This window comes from Mustelus asterias, chromosome 23 (genome assembly GCF_964213995.1).
Source record: "Mustelus asterias chromosome 23, sMusAst1.hap1.1, whole genome shotgun sequence".
NCBI classification, from domain to species: Eukaryota; Metazoa; Chordata; class Chondrichthyes; order Carcharhiniformes; family Triakidae; genus Mustelus; species Mustelus asterias.
Genome location: NC_135823.1, coordinates 21,676,307 through 21,701,893, shown reverse-complemented (window position 1 = coordinate 21,701,893; position 25,587 = coordinate 21,676,307). Strand labels below are relative to the sequence as shown.

The window sequence follows — 25,587 nt, the reverse complement described above, 5'->3', positions numbered from 1 at the left end:
TGGGATCAAAAAAATGAGAAAAAACAAACCCTACAGTAGGTCAACCGAGGTTGCCTGAAGGTGATAAACTCAAGATTGTGTTTATATTATGGAGAAATCTAAAAATCTAGAGGGGTAAAATTAATGTAAAATAGCGGTAAAGAGAGCATTTACAACAAATGATAGATATGTCACTTCCCATAGCAGTTACATTGTGTAAACAATTCAAGACATCTATCACAGTGTCACTCTTCTAAATTAGGTGTAATATCCTGTCCACACCTTTAAGATAATAGAAAGCTGATATAGTTAGGAAACCAAAAAGTAGTCCTAAGGGATTCATATTTGTATTGGTAGACATTAGAAATAATGTATAGTTTTAGGTGGGTTTAATTTAACGTCTCTGTGCTTGAAAGAAATTTATTTCATGCCGGACAAATGTGTTTGTATATGTGGGGTTTCGTTTCAATTCCAGTTGGGATTCTATTGTGTTTAGAGCTATGGCATGAAGAATAATTATAGTTTCTTAGCAACCAGGGGCCCTTGTAAGGTAAAGCAAAAAATTTTCTTTGTTCTGTAGATTTAGCTGGAGGCAGTTGCAGACAAGTCACAGAGAAATGAACAGCTCTGTCTCAACTCTGGAGAAGCTGGAGAGAGAGAAGAGCTGTACAATGGAGTAATGTGTATGAAAGCAAGCTCCGTAGAATCTAAGGAACGACTGGGTCTGGAAACCTGGAAGTACACTGTTCATGACCCCAGACAAAGCTGAGAAGGAATCAGTTGGTGAGAATGCTTAAAAAAAAGGTTTCTAAAGTAATCCTAAAGTTTGGAATCTCTTATTACCATCTGTGACCAAATTGTAAAGCAATTGGGATGAAAGTATTGACTGGATATCAGAATTTGTGTGACAGTGAGTTAGTCAAGGGAACAAAAACCTAAAGGGGTTGGTACAAAATCATGGAATGGACTCACTGTTCAAAGTGGAGCGGAAGTTCTGGTCAAGAGTCCACTGGAAAATATGGACTGAATTTCAGAATGTGAACACTAAGTGAATATATCACTGTGACATAAGATTTTAAAGCGTACTTTGATAGTGGAGACCCTCATATGACAATCATCTGGGGGGATTCTGAGAAAAAATCTATGAACTTTAACTTTGGGTGCTAATGAGACCATTGTAGCTTCAAATGTACTTTGTATTTATCTTAAAACCTGTGTGTTAAAACCTTGTTAAGCTAAAGGAGAAGTGAAGGAGTATTGTATTAAGATTCCACCCTATGGCCGCGATTCTCCCAAAAGTGCTGAATTGGCGGGAAAACTGTTCTAGATCCCGACAGTTTTGTCAGTTCAGCTTCTCACCCGAATCTCCCCACTCTGTGCATTGCAAAGGTCCCAGTCGTGAATATCATTAACAACCTGGGGGCGGGGCTTATTCACGCCGGAGTCTGACACTTCTGGAACTCTGTGCATGCGCAGTGGCTCCGATCTGTCAGAGTCCCCGTTTGCTGGCCAGCTCGATCGCTGGACAGCCAGGGACACCCCGCAGTGCTGCCCCTCCAAACCCACCCCCCCCACGGTCCGATCGTGGCCCCCACAATTCCCGGGCCAGTCCTGACCCCCCCCAGTCCCAGAGTGCCCCCTGTCCCGGGGTTGTACCCCACAACCCCCCACACCCCCCCCCCCCCCACCCCGCTGACACCCCCTGGGGTCAGACCCTCCCGCCCAGGGGGCAGGCCCACCCTCGGCACAGCCTCCACCCCCACCCGAATCTCTGCCCTCCCTCCATTCCAGACCGATCGCCATGCAGTGGGACTTCCCCACTCCCGCCGATCGCCCCTAGGCCCCGCCCACAAGGCACTGCCCATCGGTGCCCCCTGGGCATGGGCACTTTGCCCCTTGGGCAGTGCCAGGGTGCCCATGCCCAGGGGGCACCACCGCCCCCTGCCCCCCTGGGGGTCTCCCATTGCCCCCCTCTTCATTCCGGCGGGGTCTCCCGCTAGTTCCCTGACATGGGGAGCTACTCTGAACCCCATCAGAATGAAGTACTCCTGGCGGGGTGGGCGATTCAATTGGGACCGATAAGTTACCGATAATTACATTGTAAACATATTTTAAATACATTTAAAACAGATTCAAATTATTTATCTGCCTTCCCATCGGTTTCCAGCATAGTCTGACCGGCGACAAACTGTTCGCCGGCTCTGGGAGATGCGCATGCGTTCCCGGCGCATGCGCAAATCCCGGAACAAGGCCAGCAACACGCATCTTCCACCCCGACCCGCTGGAAAAGTTGCGGGTCGGGATGGAGAATCGTGGCCTATGTTTCTAATCCAAAGGTAGATTTTAGTGAATGAAGCAGAAACATAGGGATGTAATTTCCAAGCTCCCCAGCGCCATATTGGAGGACAGTACCCCAGAGATATGCTGGGGAATCTCCTGCAGAAGTTCACAGGTCAGGTCTGCATAGCAATTGTCCAGAAGTGCAAACATTCTCTGAAAAATTGCCCTGCACTAGGAACCATCAGAAAATACAATTTAAATCGCAAACTTCAGATGGTTCCGAATGGGTTACATCAACAGTTACCTAGAAAAACTTTAGAAGGATTAAAACTACTTCTAACTTCATGGGGACTCCCCCACCACCTCATAAGAGTCTCCACACACCACCTTCCATCCACCCACAAGGGAATATGACACCCAACAGGACCTCTCTACCACTTGGTACTCCCTCATATTTAAGGGGAGCCTTCTACCCTGCCGCCCAACTCTAACTACAACCTCCAGCCGCTCCTGACCGCCGACAAACTCCCAGGCCCAACCCACTTGACACCCTCAGCAGGTTGGCAAGATAGGATTGAAAAAAAAATTCAGTTAAGAAATTGTGAACAGAGTGGAAATCTGACGATCGCCTCTCTGGGGAAGTTCAGGCCCAAATGTATTTAATTTGATGTCTTAAACCATCCAACCTACTCCCGTGATAAGGAGATAAATTAAGAAATACTCTGATAATTATCACTTAATATGTCAGGGAATTGAATTTTCATCACTTCAGCTTAGTAAAAGAAACGTATTACAGAAGTATAAAGATATAGAAGGGAATAAAAGCTTTGTAAGCATGATAAGAATCAAAAAATCTATCTGGTTTGCATCTTGCAAATGGTGCACTGCATCAATTAAATTATTTTGTACAATTCTGTTTCCTGAGATCAGCTTCCAAGAGCTGAAATGTTGCTAATCTGTGCTCAACAGATTATAACTGGCTTCAGCCAAACCCACAGTCAAGTCATCCAAGCCCATCTTTTCTGGCCAGGAGGCTTATCAGTCTTGCATAGTGCATGTACTGAAAAGCGAACCTCAAGTTGCTTCTAGTTTGAATTTAAGCTCTTGAAAACTGCACCAACATTTTTTTTTATTGATGTAACCTGATTAAACAAAAGATAAAAGATAAAAAGGTACAATTATAATAGAAGACACAACAAAGTATAATTCCATAAAAGGAAATTAAAAAATACAGCTCAAAGACAACATCAGCATCTCTAAAAATTCCTAAAATACCAGCCAGTTCCAGATGCCTGGATTTCTGTTCCTAATTGATCTCCTATAACTCCTAGAAATTGTGTATAGTTATTAATGGTCACTGTACTAGCTGACAGCCCCACACGCAGAGGCAGTAATATCATAAAATCATGGGTTTATTGCTGTGATTTTCCAATAGGCACTTAAATCTTTCCAAATCCCCTTGATGACACAAAACCTCTGAAAACTTTGCCCTGAAAGTGGATATTTGGGCAAGACATCTAAGGACTCTTGATGTACGGGAAAACATTTTGAAGAATAAATTACTTCATGTAAAGAATGAGGGTTGGGAGGGGCATTGTGGAAAAATAGATTTATATGTATATATGCGGGGGGCATGATGGCACAGTGGTTAGCACTGCTGCCTTACAGCGCCAGGGACTTGGGTTCGATTCCCGACTTGGGTCACTGTCAGTGCGGAGTTTGTATGTTCTTCCCGTGTCTGCTTGGGTTTCCTCCTGGTGCTCTGGTTTCCTCCCACAGTCCAAAGATGTGCGGGTTATTTGGATTGGCCATGATAAATTGCTCCTTAGTGCCAGGACGATTAGAAAGGTAAATACGTGGGGTTACGGGGATAGGGCCTAGGTGGGATTGTTGATGATGTAGGCTCGATGGGCCGAACGGCTCCTTCTGCACTAGGGATTCTATGACTTAACGTTAAAATATGAAACAGCATTTTCTAAGGGTCAGATAATTTAAACCAAAAAACTATTAGCATTTATCACCTAATTAACAAAGAAAATTAATGGAGTTCAGTGTGACAGATTTTTAAGCAAAATATTTGCCTAGGATGAGTCAATTTATTAAAAGTCAATATGCATGTCGATCACATAACACATTTTTTGAATAACACACCTTTTCTCCAAAATGACATAGAATACACATGAAAAGTACACTTCTTATAAAATATTTCTGATTTTTAAGTCTTTTTTTAAAACGATCAGTTCCTTAAAACGTACCACAATCTCCAATTCTGAAACTGTTAGAAAGCCCTCTTACGTATTCTTCTCTCCCCCAGGAAGTTACATTGATGAAGTAAATTGGACAATCTCGGATTGTGAAAGTAAAAGTATATCTTTCTGTTCCAATGTCTAAAGAAAATAAATGAAATTTACCAAATTGTATGCATTTGCACTTCTAAAATAAATCAGTAAAAATCTAATGTACATTTAAATTACAAGTAAGAACTTTGGCGTCACAATTTTATTTAAAAATAAAGAGAAAGTCTGCTGGTGTTTCCTGACCATCAGGAGGATCCTGGGATTTACAAGCATCAGTACTTCTGGAGAAAAGCTTCCCCATCAACTTTTAATTATCCTAATTACATAGAAATGACAACACATATACATAATGTTCAACTCAATCAGTCCATAGTATTTACTTTTCTCAGGAGCAGTAATCCAAATCTCATGTGCCCATCCTATACTAATATCCCCTTCTCCATGTTTGCTTCAATCATCTACATTGAATGTTCTGAAATGTTGAAAAATGATCACCAACTCGGACTGTATCCTTTAGTCTCAATATTCTATGTAAAAAGAAGTTTCTCCATTCTGTCCCAAATTTATACACAATCTTATATACAGACCCTTGAACATTAGAGCTGGGATTTATAAAGGGTCTCAGGGTTGGGACCCAATGAAGTGCGGCTTTGTAAATCACGTCCCAGACCTCATGTTGGCATCTCAATGCCTCTGGGACAGTTCCAAATTTTCAATGGGTACAGCTGTCAGGTTTGGTGTGGGGCACAAATAAATTTCTTTGGAGATGGATTTGGGAGGAACCTGTGGGACCAACAAGAGCCATCATGAGAGCTGGTCTTACCTCTTTCAAGGCTGCTGTTCTCCTTGTTTGACCTCCTGGCCTGTTGAGGAGCTGCCTGCGCAAACTAGCAAGGCAGCAGTAGCCCCCAACATGACTGTCACCTGCATTTGCTGCTGGCACCAGTTTGGCACCTCTAATCGGATGTGGAGTTTGCCTCCTAGTCAATTAGGCCATTTGATTTTGAAGATTACATTGCAAGTGTGAAGCAGCACAGGCACAGGATTGGGACCGGAACTCATCTGAGTTTTTAAAAAAGTTTATTTATTATTGTCACAAGTAGGCTTACATTAACACTGCAAAGAAGCTACTGTGAAAATCCCCGAGTTGCCACACTCCAGCACCTGTTCGGTAAAGTGTTTCATTGTCTCCATGGGAATCTCCTCCCGTGACTGAGTTCCGAGAAGAGCATACGAACAATTTGCCCTACCCAGTGGAGCTGGTTTTTGAGTGATTTGCGCATCAATGCTGAGCAGGTTGGCTTGGAAGAGGATGCTTCTGTTGGATTGCCTTTCTTGACACTGTATGTGGGGGATCGTGCAAAGACACAACTGGTGGTATTTCTCCAATTCTTTGAGGTGCCTGCTATTGGTTGTCCAAGTCTCTGAAGCATAAGGGGGCATAGGGGTCATTACTGCCCAGTAAATCATGACCTTAGCCTCGGTTTCTTTTCTTCAGTTGGCCGAAGACTGAGCTGGCCCATTAGAGGCAATGGTAAATTTTGTTGTCCTTGTCTGTCTTCAAGAGGAGGCTCCCAAGATTCAAAAAATTGTCCATATTTTCTGGGATCTCGATGTTGATCTTAATCAATGGGGGGATGTGGGAGCTGCTTGGAAGACAACTTCAGGTTTTTGATTTATTATTGTCACGTATTAGTATACAGTGAAAAGTATTGTTTCTTGCATGCTATAGACAAAGCATACCGTATGTAGAGAAGGAAAGGGTGCAGGTTGGTGTTACAGTCATAGCTAGGGTGTAGAGAAAGATCATCTTAATACGAGGTAGGTCCTTGCAAAAGTCTGATGGCAGCAGGGAAGAAGCTGTTCTTGAGTTTGGTTGGTATGTGACCTTAGACTTTTGTATCTTTTTCCTGACGGAGGAAGGTGGAAGAGAGTATGTCCGGAGTGCGTGGGGGCCTTGATTATGCTGGCTGCTTTTCCGAGGCAGCGGGAAGTGTAGATAGAGTCAATGGATAGGAGGCTGGTTTGCGAGATGGACTGGGCTTCGTTGACAATCCTTTGTAGTTTCTTGTGGTCTTGGACACAGCAGGAGCCATACCAAGTTGTGATACAACTAGAAAGAATGCTTTCTATGGTGCATCTGTAAAAGTTGTTTCCAGGTGTTTTCTCATATGCTTTGGAGAGGGAGTTGACAATGACCTGGAGCTCAGTTTCTGACTGAGCGAACACACAAACATCACCTGTACACTGAAGCTCCATTGCTGAGGATGGGGTTGTTTTACATGTTATAATGCTTCTGTTATCACAAAATAGCAGATCCTCAGACTTATCTTGAGCAATTACATGGGCACAATGCTCTATTTGTTTCATGTAGTCAAACCTTGATTTTGCACATTTATGAAGAGGGGTTTATATTATCTAGCTAAGAACTCCTTTATTGACTATGAGCTAACCACATTAAAGAAAGGTCAGGGTGAGGTTCACAATCAATAGGTCTATTATCATAATAGAGCCTCAATTATGATGAGAGAAAATATACTTTAACTAAATGCTATTTGTCGTCTTTATTTTTGAAAACAAATAAACTAAAATGATCTAAACATTAATAAACTAAAATAAATAGTATTTTGAATTTCTTAGACTGATGCCAACTGATTATTTTGTTGGAATACTGGAACTGGCAGAAATCAGGAGCAATAGCTATTAATTTGAACTGCAACAATTTTCTTTGCATGATTCCTTGGGCAAACATTTGAGTATCATTTTGCATCTGCTCAAAATTTTCTAACTTCTCAAAATATGCTAATTTCCCACTTTGTGTAAGCCCGACAGTTTCTGTAATTTTTTAGCAGAGTATTATAAAACTGACACAATAATTAATGTGTTGTAAAGTCATTGTTTAGTAATTTTGACTGCTTAAGTACACTGATATTTTCTGTTATAGAAACACTTTCAATGCCCAATGCTGCAACAGTAATGCTCCCATAAAATTCTAAATAATTGAAATATAGTATCATTAATTTCGAATATTTACAGTGGCCAATTACTTTTTAAAATATTATTTGAAAGTGAACTTCCTTAATTTGTCAAGTTCTTCGGTTGCCTCAAACGATTGGTGGCTGACCTGCTTCCAGGCATCTGACAATGCTTCCCTAAATTAGCCACTAGGGGATGCACAAGACTGCTTAGAATGACACTCCTTTAATGTTCAGTAACATCTATTCTCTTACTTTAAATGCCTTTCTATTTGCATTCTGAATTGACCCGGATGCTGCCCTGATATGGCCATTGTAGATGCACGCATTGCTAACAAAGGTAGAAGAGTTGCTTTCATAGACTGGAGACTCAACTTATGAGAAAACTTATGGTTTTAAAGAGAAATAAATATAAGATTGCTCTTAAGAGAATATAATTTCAAATATTTTTATTTAGATAGGAGAAGGAAGCATTTTGAATTGGAAGTTTCTCCCTTAATATTTTTTTTCTCTCTCTTCAGTTAATATAATTCAGTGTCACAGGAGTTTGTAACACAGGTGCTGCAGTGCACAGGACGATCAGTGCAGCACAAGTTCTGTTTATCAGATTGGTGTGTGTACTGGTGAAATACTAAAATGTAACAAGTGAGCAATTTCTTAGAAGAACTTAACAGTGTCAAAGCACTAACAGGGTGCTTCAGCAAAGAAAATGAGAAAACATGTCATATAACTAAAGAATAAACGAGTGAATCTTTCAATGCCAATCAACCACTCCAGCTCTACCTTAAATGAAGACATACATTTCAAATGTTTTCAGAAAATTATTGAAGACAATTCCACATATTGGAAAATAATGGACTGCATTTTGTAATCTGAGTACTATACCTATTTACCTAAACATATTCGCTGGAAGCCTCCAACCTTGTCCACAACTGAGATTCTCGGGGGCTGCTGCAATGAATGGAGTTTTGGCTGAGTATCAAATTCCCCATTCTCGCTGGCAGCAGGTGGGTACGAACAAGATCGGCGAATCCCACCCATTATACCAGTGTAGAGAATTGTTTTAATCAAGTCAGAAAAACTGCCCATTTTTATATGAACTAATTCTGGAGAAACGTTTGAATATATTTCTACATGTTAATTATTAAAGTTTTTTCAAAATGAGCCTCTGCTAAGTCATTAAATTTATATTACTAAAACAGCACACAATCAAAGATCATGCATTTATTGTAGGTTGCAGTCTTTCAACATAAAAGCATTTATTGTACACTGCCAAGTCAGATAACCATAATGCACAAAGCCCCCTCTTCTCTGACAAGATTCCTTAACCCCCTACTCTACCAACGTGAACTGTTCCATTTACCTCATCCATCATGACAGTACTGACAATTTGCTGTGTTACATTGTGGGTCCTTCCTAAGAAAATGGATTGAGGCTGCCACTACTCATTTAATGTACCCATCATCAAATAAATAGCAAACAGAGATTTGTGTTAAATGAACTCACAACCTTCTGAATCAGAAGGCATAGAACCAAACGGACAAAACAAAAGTTGTCATTGCATGAGTCCCAAGAATGACAAAGTTAACAGCTGTATTGGCAGGATGGTTATTTAGGGACCAGGATAAAAAGTCATGGAAACAGCACGAGGGGAAATTGTCCATTATGATCAAGGGCTGCAAGGAAGAATAAATATTTAGATCAAACAAAGTGACATCATTTATGCGAAAGAATAAAAATCAGGAGAAAATAAGCAAATTATAAGAATAGAAATGGAGATGGAGCAGCTGGACTTCAACTTCCCAAATACAGAAACCCCACCATGCAGCCATCCCCAAAACAGGCAAAAGGTCATCTAAAACAATTGGGGGCAGCACAACACATCCTGCCCCTTAAACAATAATTCAAACAGAGACTGGATGTCAATAGATTACCACAAAATACATCAAATGTATTCTTATTTATCTTCAGTTGAGTTACCTACCAGGCAGCAATTTGAAGTTAAAACTACAAGGGGATCATTAAGGTGTGATTTAAACAATTTCAAACACAGATACAATGAGGCTATCAATGTTAGATTTAGCAATGTTATACATTAACAGACATCCCAATTAAATGCTACACAAAGATACAAAGCTGTTCAAATGAGACAACTTTTCAATTTAACAAACCCAAAGGTCAAGGGCTAATATTCATTTTTATTATATTTTACAAGGACATTATATGCTCCTCATAAAGAAAGATATGTATTTACTACGAAAAAAATTCCACCCTAAATAACTGTTACAGAAGTTATCACTTTTACTCAACAAATCTAGAATCAGGCTCCTGAATGGATTCTGTTTCAGTATCATCGATAGTACTTGTGCATATAATACTGAATCAAGATTTAATCTCAACATCCAGCATTTTACAATTCTACAAATAAATACATGAAATATGCCAATTAACCAATAAGTGATTCTATACAATCTTTTTAAAAAGAACACAAGCATACTTTACTTTTTCGGTCAGGAAATCCTTTGGCATCAATTTTTCCAATCACGACTCCAGCTACACTCTGAAATGCACAATATAACAATGAGAATAATAACAGAGGTGTCCAGTGTATGCTATTAATGTTACCACTATATGGAGTAGAGGTGCAGTATGTTGGAAGAATGATGGGTTTCACAGAATCATTACAGTGCAAGATGATAGGATAGTCTGCCTATCTTGTCTGAATTGGCTCTCCAAATGAGAAATTTACTTAGCGCCATTCTCTCGTAACCCTGCACATTCTTCCTTTTCAGATAAGTCTAATTCTCTTTTGAATGCTTCATCTGAACCTGCCTCCAACACACTGCCTCATAGGCAATGAATGCATTCCAGACCATAATCACTCGCTGTGTGAAAAAGGGTTTCGTGTCGCTTTTGCATTCTTTACCGATTAATTTAAATCTGTGCCCTCATTCTATATCCTTACATGAGTGGGAAAGGTTTCTGCCCACCTCCTCTGTCCAGACCACTCATGATTTGAATAATCCTATCAAATCTCCTCAGTCCTCTTCTCTCCAAGGAAAACCATTCTGTTTCCATAATAAAATCAAAACACTGTGGATGCTGGAAATCTGAAATAAAAACAGAAAATGCTGGATAAACTCAGCAGGTCTGGCAGCATCTGTGGAGAGAGAAACAGAATTAATGTTTTGAGTCCATATGACTTTTCTACAGAACTGTAAAGTCATATGGACTTGAAACGTTAACGCTGGGAGGGATTCTCCAGGCCTGCTAACTCCGATTACAAATCATGATGGCCCAGAGAATCGTGAGTTATTGGGAAAGCAGGTTTTGTGCCGGGCTCAAACCCGCTGCGACCCTCCCAGCCGGCCCCAATCGGGTTCCTACTCGCCAATGCATATTCAAAACGTCACATTTAAATACAATTAGTGGGCTTGCAGCCCAAGACAAAAGACCCTGCTATTCAGGCCCCTTCAGGCCATGCACATTGGCAGTGCCAACAGTGCAAAGTCCCTGGCACTGACAACTGTCCTGGTGCCTTGGGCCCCATGGGGCTTGAGGAGGTAGGTCTTGTGGCCATTTGTCCCTCTGCTGCTGCCACTCTGCAGAGGAAGGGTCCCTTAAGGGTCCTGGGGGTTGGGTGGGCTCAAGCTGGGGGCAAGGGGTAGACCTTGCCACTCTCAGCCGGGATGGGGGAATCGTAGCTGGACTGCCCTCTTAGGTGTGGTAGATCTGAAGGTCACCCCTGGCATGGTGATTTCAGGCAGCCCTGTGATCAATTTCTGCATTCCTGTCTGTCAGCTGTGCAAATTCTGAGATGGCCAGGTCACTTTAACCTCCATGCCACCCTGTCACCTGGCAGGATCTTGAATCATTGCAGCACTCCATTCTGCAGCAGAGATTTTCCTTTCTCCCTGTCAGAAGCTGCAGGTGAGATCAGACCCATTTGGAGTCCTTTGATAGAGGTTAATTTCACTGGGGGTGGTGATTCCAGTCTGCCCAGCTGTGCACTCAGCCCCAATGTATGCACAGAGGTTTCAGTTGAAATTGCTGAGGCTTCCCAGCAAGCAGCAATCATTGAAACCTTTTCTGTAGCACTTGAAGCCTTTGATCTGTCATACATTCAATGTGCAATGCCTCGTAAAAGATTCAGCCGTCAGATAAATGGATTTCTATCATCGTCCAGCCACCTGTGTTAATTGCAATTCCCCTTCAGTCGACTGCACCTCAAGTACCCCATTGATCCTGACCACAATGTAGATAGTGTCTAATCCTGACATTGAACTCTGAAATCACCATGCCAGGGGTGATCTTCAAGTCTGATTTGATTTATTATTGTCACGTGTATTAGCATACAGTGAAAAATATTGTTTCTTGCGTGCTTTACAGACAAAGCATACCATTCATAGAGAAGGAAATGAGAGAGTGCAGAATGTAGTGTTACAGTCATAGCTAGGGTGTAGAGAAAGATCAACTTAGTGCAAGGTAGGTCCATTCAAGTCTGATGGCAGCAGGGAAGCTATTCTTGAGTTGGCTGGTACGTGACCTCAGACTTTTGTATCTTTTTTCCGACGGAAGAAGGTGGAAGAGAGTATGTCTAGGGTGCATGGGGTCCTTAATTATGATGGCTGCTTTGCCGAGGCAGCCAGAACTGTAGACAAAGTCAATGGATGGGAGGCTGGTTTGCGTGATGGATTGGGCTAAATTCACAACCTTTTGTAGTTTCTTGCGGTCTTGGGCAGAGCAGGAGCCAAGCTGTGATACAACCATAAAGAATGCTTTCTATGGTGCATCTGTAAAAGTTGGTGAGAGTCGTAGCTGACATGCCAAATTTCTTTAGTCTTCTGAGAAAGTAGAGAAGTTGGTGGGTTTTCCTAACTATAGTGAATGCATGGGGGGCCAGGACAGGTTTTTGGTGATCTGGACACCTAAAAACTCTCGACCCTCTGCCAGGGCTGGAAGGGGCAGTCCAGCCACAACATCCCCATCCTACCTGAGAATGGCAAGGTCAACCTCTTGCCCCCAGCCTGAGTCCAACTAACCCCCAGGATGCTTGAGGGACCCTTCCTCTGCAGTCTGGCAGCAGCAGAGGGGCAAACTGACCTACCTCCTTGAACCCCCACAGAGTACAAGGCGCCAGGCCAGGTTACCGTGCACTGTTGGCACAGCCAAGGTGCATGGCCTGAAGGGGCCTGAATTGGGCGGGGGGAGGGGAATGGAGGAGACATACTGAATGGGGTGGGCGGGGGGGATGGAGGAGACATACTGAATGGGGGGATTTGAGGGGGAAGGGATCCTGAATGGGGAGGGGAGGGGGCTGAGTGGGAGTTTGAGGTGGAAGGGGGCAGATTGGGAGTCTGCGGGGGAAGGGGAGTTGAGTGGGAGATCTGAGAGGGGAAGGGGGCTGAGTGTAGGTCTGAGGGCGAAGGGGGCCTGAGTGGGGGAAGGGGGTGGGTCAGGTCACACTCATATCAGCGTTACCCATAATGGGGTTACCCATTATTTGTGGGTGAGGGAGGAGACCCCTCTTTGACGAGGGGTTGGTGATGCTCCCATGGTCAGTTTGGGGGCCACCATTTTTGTTTTGTTGGTGGAGGGCTGCTATCTCCGAGCATGGAGATCGGGTCACATTAAAAATGGTGGCCCTGTCTCAGAACAGTGGGGCAGGCCAGCGGGTTGTCTGATTTGAATAAATTAGCATTAGATAGATGCTGCTAACGCCAGCAGGAAATCCTCCATGTTTCCTGCTGGAGTGGACATTTAGTCCCAATTTGGAAGAATCATGGCCTCTGTTTCTCTCTCCACAGATGCTGCCAGATCTACCGAGTTCATCCAGCATTTTTTGTTTTTAGTCATGCTTCCAGTCTGGGTTTACTGACACCATTATGCTTGCAGGCTCCAGTAATACAGTCACTCGTGGGTGGAGGCAAAGCAGTTTAAGATGCGCAACTGACAATATATCTTGTTTCAGATCCTTATCTGACTCAAATGCATTAAAACTAAACAGTGGTAAGCCCACCTTCAAAAGACCATTTATAATATTTGGCTTTAATTCTGGATGCGGTGTAAGTTAAAACTGGTTATGATCCCTGATCCATTGGATCTCCTGGTTACTTTAATGAACAAGCAGACGTTGCTATCCATTCGCCAAATATTTCAAAATAATAATTGAGGAAGCAGAGTTCAGACCACCAGTTCGTGGGACAGGTGCAGAGAGGTCTCTTCTGGCAAAGAGTGTGAATCACAACCTAGAGTGTAACTCCAGCTTTGTTAGGTGGTATTTAACTCGAGATACTGTGATGATACTGTGTCTTTAAGAAATATATTTATATCACGTTTCTTGTAAGAGGCAGTGTTTCATTGCAAGGAGTCCACTTGTCTGAAAATAACATTCAGCTGCATGCTGAGACTGATGGTTGCCCCTCATTGCAAGGAGTCCACTTGTCTGAAAATAACACTCAGGTGCATGCTGAGACTGCAGGATAATAACTCATTTTTGCTAACAGTGTGTTCGTCTAACAAGAGTTAATGCATTTGTATTTACTTGGCTTTTCCCCCAGGGTTTCAGAGTAGGGTTTTGATTTGGTCAGATTTGATTGACAGAGACAAAGTCATGTGCTAATGGGAGGAGCTAAGCTTGCAGGGAAAACACAGTTTCTCTCACATTTTAAAACAGCGAATTCCCACCTGATTCTGAAAGAAGCAAGACATAAGAACATAAGAACTAGGAGCAGGAGTAGGCCACCTGGCCCCTCGAGCCTGCTCCGCCATTCAATAAGATCATGGCTGATCTTTTTGTGGACTCAGCTCCACTTACCTGCCCGCTCACCATAACCCTTAATTCCTTTATTGTTCAAAAATGTATCTATCCTTGCCTTAAAAACATTCAATGAGGTAGCCTCAACTGCTTCACTGGGCAGGGAATTCCACAGATTCACAACCCTTTGTGTGAAGAAGTTCCTCCTCAACTCAGTCCTAAATCTGCTTCCCCTTATTTTGAAGCTATGCCCCCTAGTTCTGGTTTCACCTGCGAGTGGAAACAACTTCTCTGCTTCTATCTTATCTATTCCCTTCATAATCATACATGTTTCTATAAGATCTCTCCTCATTCTTCTGAATTCCAATGAGTACAGCCCCAGTCTACTCAGTCTCTCCTCATAAGCCAACCCTCTCAACTCTGGAATCAACCTAGTGTATCTCCTCCAGTGCCAGTACATCCTTTCTCAAGTAAGGAGACCAAAACTGTGCACAGTCCTCCAGATGTGGCTTCACCAGTACCTTATACAGCTGCAACATTATCTCGCTGTTTTTAAACTTGATCCCTCTAGCAATGAAGGGCAAAATTCCATTTGCCTTCTTAATTGCCTGCTGCACCTGCAAACCAACTCCTTGAGATTCCTGCACAAGGACACCCAGGTCCCTCTGCACAGCAGCATGCTGCAATTTTTTACCATTTAAATAATAGTCCATTTTGCTATTTGCTATTTTGCTATGTCCTGCTGTCTCTCTCTCGCTCTCTGGAGGTTTCTTGGAGCTTCCGGGCTGACAACCTAAGTACAAGCACGCAAGCCTGGGTTTTGCCAAATGATTTTGAAGAGGGGTAAGTCTGTAAGAGGAATATTACTTGAATTGGTTCTCATGTTTAGAGGTGTGCAGTCAAAGAATTGTATCTTAAGTATCATTCAATTGTTAAATGATAGGCTAATCTGATGCAGTGTGACGCCAAAAGCGCAAGTTCAATTTCTGTTATTTATGAAGGCCCGATTTCTCAACTTCTCCCTCGCCTGAGGTGTTAGGATCCTCAGGTTAAAATCACCACCAGTCAGCTCCCCCCCTCAAAGGGGAGAGCAGCCAATGGTTATTTGGGATTATGGCAACTTTACCTATAATTGAATCACTAAATGTGCTTCTATGATAGCGTTTATTTGCATAATATTAAAGATCCTGGGGGTAATTTTCAGGATGGTTGCAAGTAGGAAACTGGTGCTTATGGATCGGCCACATGGCATGCACTTTGTCTAATTTTCCATTCCACTGAAGTCACCATACTTCCTGCCAACTTGTTTCACTAGAAATTCCTGTTGCTACATGTAGGATGGAAACTTCCTACATAAACTTTTCTAAGCTATAATTACACCATCCTTTTCGAAGCAAAAATTCAAAACCAGTTTCCACAAAAACGTAAACACAGGAATAAAAACTGAAATATAAAAATAAAGAGAGAATGTATGATTAAAATAAGGGGCATTGAGTTTTTAAAAAAATTAAAAACTGGCAAGTCATGTTGCAGCTTTATAGAACCTTAGTTAGGCCACACTTGGAATATAATGTTCAATTCTGGTCGCCACTCTACCAGAAGGATGTGGAGGCTTTGGAGAGGGTACAGAAAAGATTTACCAGGATGTTGCCTGGTATGGAGGGCATCAGCTATGAGGAAGGTCGGAGAAACTTGGTTTGTTCTCACTGGAACGACGGAGTTTGAGGGGCGACCTGATAGAAGTCTACAAGATTATGAGAGGCATGGACAGAGTGGATAGTCAGAAGCTTTTTCCCAGGGTGGAAGAGTCAATTACTAGGGGGCACAGGTTTAAGGTGCAAGGGGCAAGGTTTAAAGGAGATGGACGAGGCAGAATTTTTACACAGAGAGTAGTGGGTGCCTGGAACTCGTTGCCGGGGGAGGTAGTGGAAGTGGATACGCTAGTGACTTTTAAGGGGTGTCTTGACAAATACATGAATAGGATGGGAATAGAGGGATATGGTCCCCGGAAGAGTAGGGAGTTTTAGTTTAGTCGGGCAGCATGGTCGGTGCAGGCTTGGAGGGCTGAAGGGCCTGTTCCTGTGCTGTAATTTTCTTTGTTCTTTGAGGCTTCATTATGAAAGCAAGCCCTGGCCCAACTATCTCTGCCTTTAACTCTGCTTCGTCTGGAGATGTGACTCTATCTGCAATGTCACAGGAAATTAACTTGTGTTTTAATATAAGGCTGAGACAACTCATTCTTTTCTACAGGATGTAATTCTAACCTGCAGACTTATGTGCATACATTCTGGTTGCAATATGGTAGGGAGGGATGGAGAGTGGAACTAGCAGAGATCATCACGTCATGGAGAAAAAAAATGCAGTTTATTTCTTCTCTTCCATTGTTGCTCCTAGCTTGTCATGAGCATTTCACAATACAAGCAATCTAATGTTATGACATTCTACAGCTCCCTCTTGGACCGGAAGCAGGAGCGCAGATAGGGGTAGATTTGGATCAAGCTTAAAAAGACCTCAGTGACAAATCATTGCATAACTGATAAAAAAATCTTATGTAACAAGTATTTAAGATCTAACTTCGTTTAAAATCCTTTGAATCAAATAGACTTAATATTACTAGGCTGTTGTGCAATTAGACTTACAGGACGTGCTGAGTTTGGATGAAGATCAGAAATTGGAACCAAATTCTGACTAGAGGAACTGAAAGCCATCATCTCCGTACCCTGTAATTTAAAAAAATAAGTTCAGATTTCACACATTTTCAACAAATTTAATACAGTAGATTGAGTATTTCCCATAAGTTTTCACCCATGAAACAATTTCAAATATGGAAGCTCAACTGGACATTTGTGAATATCATCAGAGTGCCTATCCAATTCATATTTTTCTTCTTCCAAAACAAAGTAAAGTTTGATTTAGTCATTTCTTCATTGGGAACGTGATGGTAGTGCAGCTTTCTTTTGCCTGCAAAATTCCTATTCATACAAAAAGAAAACTCACCAGCCCAAAACAGCCACAGAAACAGATGTTTTCCATCAAATGTGTCAAAATGGAAACTACAAAAAAATCCACTCCCAAAAGACGTGCTCCTTGAGATGTCACAATTCATCATGCATTCAAGGTATGGCAACAATATTGTGGTGAATTATAATCTTAAACATTTTCATAGGGAAAATCTGAGATCGAATGTACCTCTCAAATGATCCCCCTAAACTTTAGGTTGAGAAAGACAGATCATAAAGACGTTAAATGGGTCTGAAAGATTGATCTATCTCTCCTCAAAGGAAAGGGGCCCCCTGAGGGAATTACTGTCCACCAGATACCCTTTTTAACAAATTTCAGCCGGATTGTGATATCCTGGATATTATTAGGGACCAGCAATAGCTCCTTAATAATGAACCCCCTGACCCCAACAAAGAAGTCAAATTCATGAATAAGTGAGGAGAATATGTGAGGCATTGGGCAGTAACATCCGAGCTTCAGGGTGTTGCATTTGGGGATATGAGATGGGGATATGAGATGGGGATGCTCCCACCCCCACCAAGGAGTACCCAAGTAAGGTTTTTGCATCGCAATTGCCTGGATGATGTAAACTTCCCATTGGCAATTGCCCTGTACTGTGAAACATCCAAAAATGTGATTTAAGCTGCAAACTTCAAATGATTCTGTGTTACATCAATCATTACCCAGAAAAAGAAAAAATTAAAACCACTTCTAGCTTCTGGGTAACTATTGTACAGACCCACGCTGGCTCGCCACGGGACACCCCCATCACTCAGGACTATCCAACCCCCACTCACCCACTTAAACTCCCTCACAGGACTACCCCTATCCCCACAGATCTATACTCCTCTCCCCCCACCCTCAACTGAGTGGGAACTCCCAACTCCCCAATCGGCAGGATTCCCCTCATAACCCCTCCACCACCAGGCCTGACTACCTACCTCTCCTCCTTACTACTCCCACCGCCAGACCTGACTCTCACCCCCCTACCCACATCCCCAATTATCACTCAAAGGTTCGACCTAAACCAATACCCACCCAACCCCCAGCGCCCGACTTCACCAATACCACCATTTTGAAAATCCAACTTGACCTGACACCCAATCTTCTCCAAGGACTGCCAGCCCCCTCACACCCCCTCCCCAAAGGCCTAAATTAACTGGACACCTCCCCTCGCCCCAAGGTCCAATTTGACTTGACAATGCCCCCACCCAGATCTGACCCAACCACTCACCTGTTCTGTTTTTGGTCCTGGTACCTTTCAAGATCAGTAAGTACACATGTAGGTACAGGAGGTGGTTAACATTGCATCTGCCCTTTTATTGTTTCAGCAGTCAAACTAACAAGAAAACATGCGTCCTGCGATCCCAAAATGCACTGGCTTGTAAAGCATGGTAACATATTCATCCCGCCTTATGGGAATTGTCAGTTTAACAAACATTTTCTGAACTTGGGAAAGAGGGTGGACTACCTCAAAAAAAAGCACATGGGTTGGCCTTGTTCGTGCATGCTGGTGCTCCACCATCCAGGCTAGGTGTTTACTTGTTTCTTGACTGTTCTCTTGCAGTCTCTTACAATGTGATGGAATACATTATTGCGTGGCTGGTGCTATTCTCCAATCTCATGTTAACCCTTGCTCTGCCAAGCACTGTTACATTATAATGCATGCAGGTAAAACTTTGAAAAACATTCCTTCCTTCTAACAGATATAATTTTTACTTCATATCATGATGCATTTTTTTACTTGGTGTCTGTCATGTTCGTACAAATGTACCCATACATTTCATAATTTCAATTCCACTTGTCTTAACTTCAGCCAAACAGTTGTTTGTTATTTTACTCTCAGATCCTTTTGCAAGGTTATGAATCTTTTCATTCAGCTTGGTTTTCCTTCCTCTAGTGCTTTGTGCTTCAGTGTTGAATTTACGTTTTCATATCTCATTTGTGGCTCTTATTTTTCTGCCTGCAGCAGAACTTTGGTCTTTGTCCTTTCTTTTAGTTTCACTGTTGCCCAGGTCTGTCTCTGGAGAAATGTTGACTTGTTTTCATTTTGCAATTGTTGAGGTGCAAATCAGAAACCCCAAAGTATGTTATGAAGCTCAACTAGGCTCCAAAAGGCATTCTATTTTGGCATTAGTATGAGGATAAGATGTTTCACTCCAGGTGTGATTCCATTGACACACTAGGAAGCTTTTGTCAAAACAAACTTTATTTAATACTTTAACAAATGAATTAGCTTAACCGTTACCAATTGAAATACTCGAACATAAGAAGTTGCAATTCTTAACTGTTAATCTATCTTTATTAGTTCCAATTCAAGCAATATTCCTATTATAGACTTAAACTCCTCCTCAAAATCAGTTAGCCAAGTATGAGTAGACAGTTTGTGTACTTGTACTTGGGCTGCCAGTCGAGTCTCCAGAACACCTTTGGAGAGAAAGACAGAGAGAGAGAGACCTATTTTTCCTAGCAGGTTCCAAACAGTAGCTTCCAGAGAGATACCTCTTGTTTCTTTCAGAACCCAGCAGTAACTGCCTGCTTTTCCCTGTAAACTTAGCCCTTCCCCTTAAGCACATGATTCTGTTAATCAACCTAATTAAAACCCTACTCTGAAACCCCAGGGGAAAAACCTATTAAACAAAAATGCATTAACGCAGATTAAAACAAACACATCCCTAAATAAAATCAATTAGCCTGCATTCTCAGCATCTAAACTTCCTGATTTTGCAGAAGAATCAGCACCGAGTATAACAGAGCTGAATTTTAAACATACATCTCACAAAAAACATATGAATACATTTATTAAAATCCATATCATCACTCTTCCCCTTTAAAAAATGAACCAACAACTTGAAAAAGTGGCTTAATTTTTCAAAACCTCTAGTTTTCACACTATTAGTACACTATTCATACATTTTATTGCGTCTAAGCATGCAAAAACAGCAATAGTATAGTCCAGTTCAGTCTTTCTCTTCAAACATTGAACATTCCTTCTTTTTTCATTAAAATCCTGATCATGCATCAGCAATCATGTTCTCGCTTCCTACTTTTCTCAACACTGTTATTGCTGAACTACTTCCTCTTTCTTTTCAAAGGCCTCCTTCTGTAATCGATCCTGTTTTAATTCCAAGTCCGAGCTCGATCCTGTTCTCGTTATTGCAAATCAATTCTCGTAATGTCCTCAGAGAACTGAGCAAGATCAGGAGGATAAAACTTTGAGTGCAAACTGGTACAAACCACCTTGGATTTGCTTTTTAATTTCTTTCAGAGTCTAAACAGTTCTTATGATTTTCAGAGTCCCGAAATGTCAAAGCGAGGTAATCTTTTTCAGAAGGTTGAGCTGCTCACATCTTTATAAGAGAACCTGTCCCTTTGCACACTTTTTCAACTTCACGTGTGTATTCAATACACAATCATCATTGTGTATTGTCACACAATTCTGCCATCATTCTCTTTCTGGGGTTATTTGTTGACCCCTTCCTCTGGGGTCTTTCATTGCCTCCTCTCAGGTCTTCTGATGCCTCCTTGTTGCTCTCTCCTTGGGGTCTTCTGTTGTCTTCTGAGGTCTTTCATTGCCTATACGCCTTTTCTGAGAATTGTCCTTCATCTGGGGGTCTCTTCTAATTTTCCTGTTCATAGCCTTTTATTTATGTGGCTGCTGCTTTAAATTTTGTTACCTCTTCAAGATTGAGCTTAATATTTTTTTCCCCCACATGCTATAGTTGCTAGGTTACATTTGGCTTCCCTCTTTCTTTTAACATCTTGTTGCTAGCTAGATATTTGAAAAAGAAATCTGCAGGTGCATTTTTCAACAAATTTATCAATTAAAGTACAGTGTTCCAGTTTGTTCTGACCATGCTGAGCTTCAAGCTTAAATCTACTCTCCTTATTTAAAATTAGTATTTGAAGACATTTCCTTTTAGCTTAGTGATTTTAAAACCAAGATTTCAGCATTTCACTCTGCTTGTCATGAAGGGGATTTTTTTAAACTTTGGGAGTGTTTCGGGAAATTTCACTGTCTTTTACATCGGGTCGTTTCTTTTCTTTTTAAATTTGAAGCTGCAGCTTTGCTTTCTAGTGCCAGGTTACTTTTAAGCTTTTGAACTTTTGTTTTAACTGCAGCAATTCATGCGGTTAGCTCTGATTCTCTTAAACTCTAGTTTTTTTAATTTGAATGTCCCACTTTGGGGAGACTCAGTGAGCTCGTCATCCGATTGGGGCCTTTTTAAAAACTAGTAATTTCTGTTTACTAGCCTTTTGTCTGTTATTAATTTTCTTTTAACTATTCCTTTTTTAAAACTTAACACTTGATTGCCAATTTTTAAAAATTCTCAAACAGATGCAATTCTATATTATTAGTTGCATAGTACAGTTTCACTTTATTTTTAAAATTTGAAGGTTTCTTTCTGTTCTAATGTCTGCAGGTTCCCATACCAAACACTGCCAGACTATTTTGCAGGTTAAAAACAGCATGCGGTTCAGTTGGAAAATAAAGTCTCCTTACTTCAATTTCACTTTTTGAGTGGTCTGACTGAAAAGGTCCACCGTCCTCATTACCAGTTTGTTACGTTCTTGGTCTAGGGACTTTTCAAGATCAATCAGTGAACATGCAGGCACAGGGGTTGATCAGTAATACACCTTTATTGCTACAGCGGTCAGGAGGAAGAGAGACAGGTGAGTGGGGGGGGGGGGGGGGAGAAGAGGAGAGACGGTGAGGGGGAGGCGAGACGGTGGTGGGGGGGAGGCGAGACGGTGGTGGGGGGGAGGAGAGACGGTGGGGGGGGAGGAGAGACGGTGGGGGGGGGGGAGGAGAGACGGTGGGGGGGGGGAGGAGAGACGGTGGGGGGGGGAGGAGAGACGGTGGGGGGGGGGAGGAGAGACGGTGGGGGGGGGAGGAGAGACGGTGGGGGGGGGGGAGGAGAGACGGTGGGGGGGAGGAGAGACGGTGGGGGGGAGGAGAGACGGTGGGGGGGAGGAGAGACGGTGGGGGGGAGGAGAGACGGTGGGGGGGGAGGAGAGACGGTGGGGGGGGAGGAGAGACGGTGGGGGGGAGGAGAGACGGTGGGGGGGAGAAGAGACGGTGGGGGGGAGAAGAGACGGTGGGGGGGAGAAGAGACGGTGGGGGGGGGGGAGGAGAGACGGGGGGGGGGGGGAGGAGAGAGGGTGGGGGGGGGGAGGAGAGACGGTGGGGGGGGGGAGGAGAGACGGTGGGGGGGGGGGGGAGGAGAGACGGTGGGGGGGGGGAGGAGAGACGGTGGGGGGGGGGAGGAGAGACGGTGGGGGGGGGGGGAGGAGAGACGGTGGGGGGGGGGGAGGAGAGACGGGGGGGGGGGAGGAGAGACGGTGGGGGTGGAGGAGAGACGGTGGGGGGGGGAGGAGAGACGGTGGGGGGGAGGAGGAGAGACGGTGTGGGGGGGGAGGAGAGACGGTGTGGGGGGGGAGGAGAGACGGTGGGGGGGGGGAGGAGAGACGGTGGGGGGGGGGAGGAGAGACGGTGGGGGGGGGAGGAGAGACGGTGGGGGGGGGAGGAGAGACGGTGGGGGGGGAGGAGAGACGGTGGGGGGGGGGAGGAGAGACGGTGGGGGGGGGGGAGGAGAGACGGTGGGGGGGGGGGAGGAGAGACGGTGGGGGGGGGGGAGGAGAGACGGTGGGGGGGGGGGAGGAGAGACGGTGGGGGGGGGGGGGAGGAGAGACGGTGGGGGGGGGAGGAGAGACGGTGGCGGGGGGAGGAGAGACGGTGGGGGGGGAGGAGAGACGGTGGGGGGGGAGGAGAGACGGTGGGGGGGGAGGAGAGACGGTGGGGGGGGAGGAGAGACGGTGGGGGGGGAGGAGAGACGGTGGGGGGGGAGGAGAGACGGTGGGGGGGGAGGAGAGACGGTGGGGGGGGAGGAGAGACGGTGGGGGGGGGGGGAGGAGAGACGGTGGGGGGGGGGAGGAGAGACGGTGGCGGGGGGAGGAGAGACGGTGGGGGGGGAGGAGAGACGGTGGGGGGGGAGGAGAGACGGTGGGGGGGGAGGAGAGACGGTGGGGGGGGAGGAGAGACGGTGGGGGGGGAGAAGAGACGGTGGGGGGGAGAAGAGACGGTGGGGGGGAGAAGAGACGGTGGGGGGGAGAAGAGACGGTGGGGGGGGGGGGAGGAGAGACGGTGGGGGGGAGAAGAGACGGTGGGGGGGGGGAGGAGAGACGGTGGGGGGGGGGAGGAGAGACGGTGGGGGGGGGGGGGAGGAGAGACGGTGGGGGGGGGGAGGAGAGACGGGGGGGGGGGAGGAGAGACGGTGGGGGGGGGGGAGGAGAGACGGTGGGGGGGGGGGGGGGGAGGAGAGACGGTGGGGGGGGGGGGGAGGAGAGACGGTGGGGGGGGGGAGGAGAGACGGTGGGGGGGGGGGAGGAGAGACGGGGGGGGGAGGAGAGACGGTGGGGGTGGAGGAGAGACGGTGGGGGGGGAGGAGAGACGGTGGGGGGGAGGAGGAGAGACGGTGTGGGGGGGGAGGAGAGACGGTGTGGGGGGGGAGGAGAGACGGTGGGGGGGGGAGGAGAGACGGTGGGGGGGGGGAGGAGAGACGGTGGGGGGGGGGAGGAGAGACGGTGGGGGGGGGAGGAGAGACGGTGGGGGGGGGAGGAGAGACGGTGGGGGGGGGGGGAGGAGAGACGGTGGGGGGGGGGGGAGGAGAGACGGTGGGGGGGGGGGGGGAGGAGAGACGGTGGGGGGGGGAGGAGAGACGGTGGGGGGGGGAGGAGAGACGGTGGGGGGGGGAGGAGAGACGGTGGGGGGGGGAGGAGAGACGGTGGCGGGGGGAGGAGAGACGGTGGGGGGGGAGGAGAGACGGTGGGGGGGGAGGAGAGACGGTGGGGGGGGAGGAGAGACGGTGGGGGGGGAGGAGAGACGGTGGGGGGGGAGGAGAGACGGTGGGGGGGGAGGAGAGACGGTGGGGGGGGAGGAGAGACGGTGGGGGGGGAGGAGAGACGGTGGGGGGGGGAGGAGAGACGGTGGGGGGGGAGGAGAGACGGTGGGGGGGGAGGAGAGACGGTGGGGGGGGAGGAGAGACGGTGGGGGGGGAGGAGAGACGGTGGGGGGGGAGGAGAGACGGTGGGGGGGGAGGAGAGACGGTGGGGGGGGAGGAGAGACGGTGGGGGGGGGAGGAGAGACGGTGGGGGGGGGAGGAGAGACGGTGGGGGGGGAGGAGAGACGGTGGGGGGGGAGGAGAGACGGTGGGGGGGGGAGGAGAGACGGTGGGGGGGGGAGGAGAGACGGTGGGGGGGGAGGAGAGACGGTGGGGGGGGAGGAGAGACGGTGGGGGGGGGAGGAGAGACGGTGGGGGGGGAGGAGAGACGGTGGGGGGGAGGAGAGACGGTCGGGGGGGGGAGGAGAGACGGTCGGGGGGGGGAGGAGAGACGGTCGGGGGGGGGGAGGAGAGACGGTCGGGGGGGGGAGGAGAGACGGTCGGGGGGGGGAGGAGAGACGGTCGGGGGGGGGAGGAGAGACGGTCGGGGGGGGGAGGAGAGACAGTCGGGGGGGGGAGGAGAGACGGTGGGGGGGAAGGAGAGACGGTGGGGGGGGGGGAAGGAGAGACGGTGGGGGGGGGGAAGGAGAGACGGTGGGGGGGGGGAAGGAGAGACGGTGGGGGGGGGGGGGGAGGAGAGACGGTGGGGGGGGGGGGAGGAGAGACGGTGGGGGGGGGGGAGGAGAGAAGGTGGGGGGGGGGGAGGAGAGACGGTGGGGGGGGGAGGAGTGACGGTGGGGGGGGGAGGAGTGACGGTGGGGGGGGGGAGAGACGGTGGGGGGGGGAGGAGAGACGGTGGGGGGGGGAGGAGAGACGGTGGGGGGGGGAGGAGAGACGGTGGGGGGGGGGGAGGAGAGACGGTGGGGGGGGGAGGAGAGACGGTGGGGGGGGGGGGAGGAGAGACGGTGGGGGGGGGGAGGAGAGACGGTGGGGGGGGGGGAGGAGAGACGGTGGGGGGGGGGGAGGAGAGACGGTGGGGGGGGGGAGGAGAGACGGTGGGGGGGGGAGGAGAGACGGTGGGGGGGGGGAGGAGAGACGGTGGGGGGGGGGAGGAGAGACGGTGGGGGGGGGGAGGAGAGACGGTGGGGGGGGAGGAGAGACGGTGGGGGGGGGGAGGAGAGACGGTGGGGGGGGGGAGGAGAGACGGTGGGGGGGGGGAGGAGAGACGGTGGGGGGGAGGGGAGGAGAGACGGTGGGGGGGGGGGAGGAGAGACGGTGGGGGGGGGGGGAGGAGAGACGGTGGGGGGGGGGGGAGGAGAGACGGTGGGGGGGGAGGAGAGACGGTGTGGGGGGGGGGA

At 46.6% G+C, this 25,587-nt stretch overlaps 1 protein-coding gene across 1 annotated transcript in view; it reads right to left on the bottom strand.

Annotated features, from left to right (window-relative positions):
• The window catches only part of meiob (meiosis specific with OB-fold), a 156,651-nt gene that overhangs the window by 61,032 nt on the left and 70,032 nt on the right, over positions 1 to 25,587 (bottom strand). Inside the window, exons 3-4 of the mRNA XM_078240979.1 lie at positions 10,034 to 10,158; positions 4,515 to 4,646 (exon numbers count right to left, since the gene is read on the bottom strand). Of these exons, the coding sequence (XP_078097105.1) occupies positions 4,515 to 4,646; positions 10,034 to 10,158 (257 nt within the window). The remainder of the gene's footprint in view (positions 1 to 4,514; positions 4,647 to 10,033; positions 10,159 to 25,587) is intronic.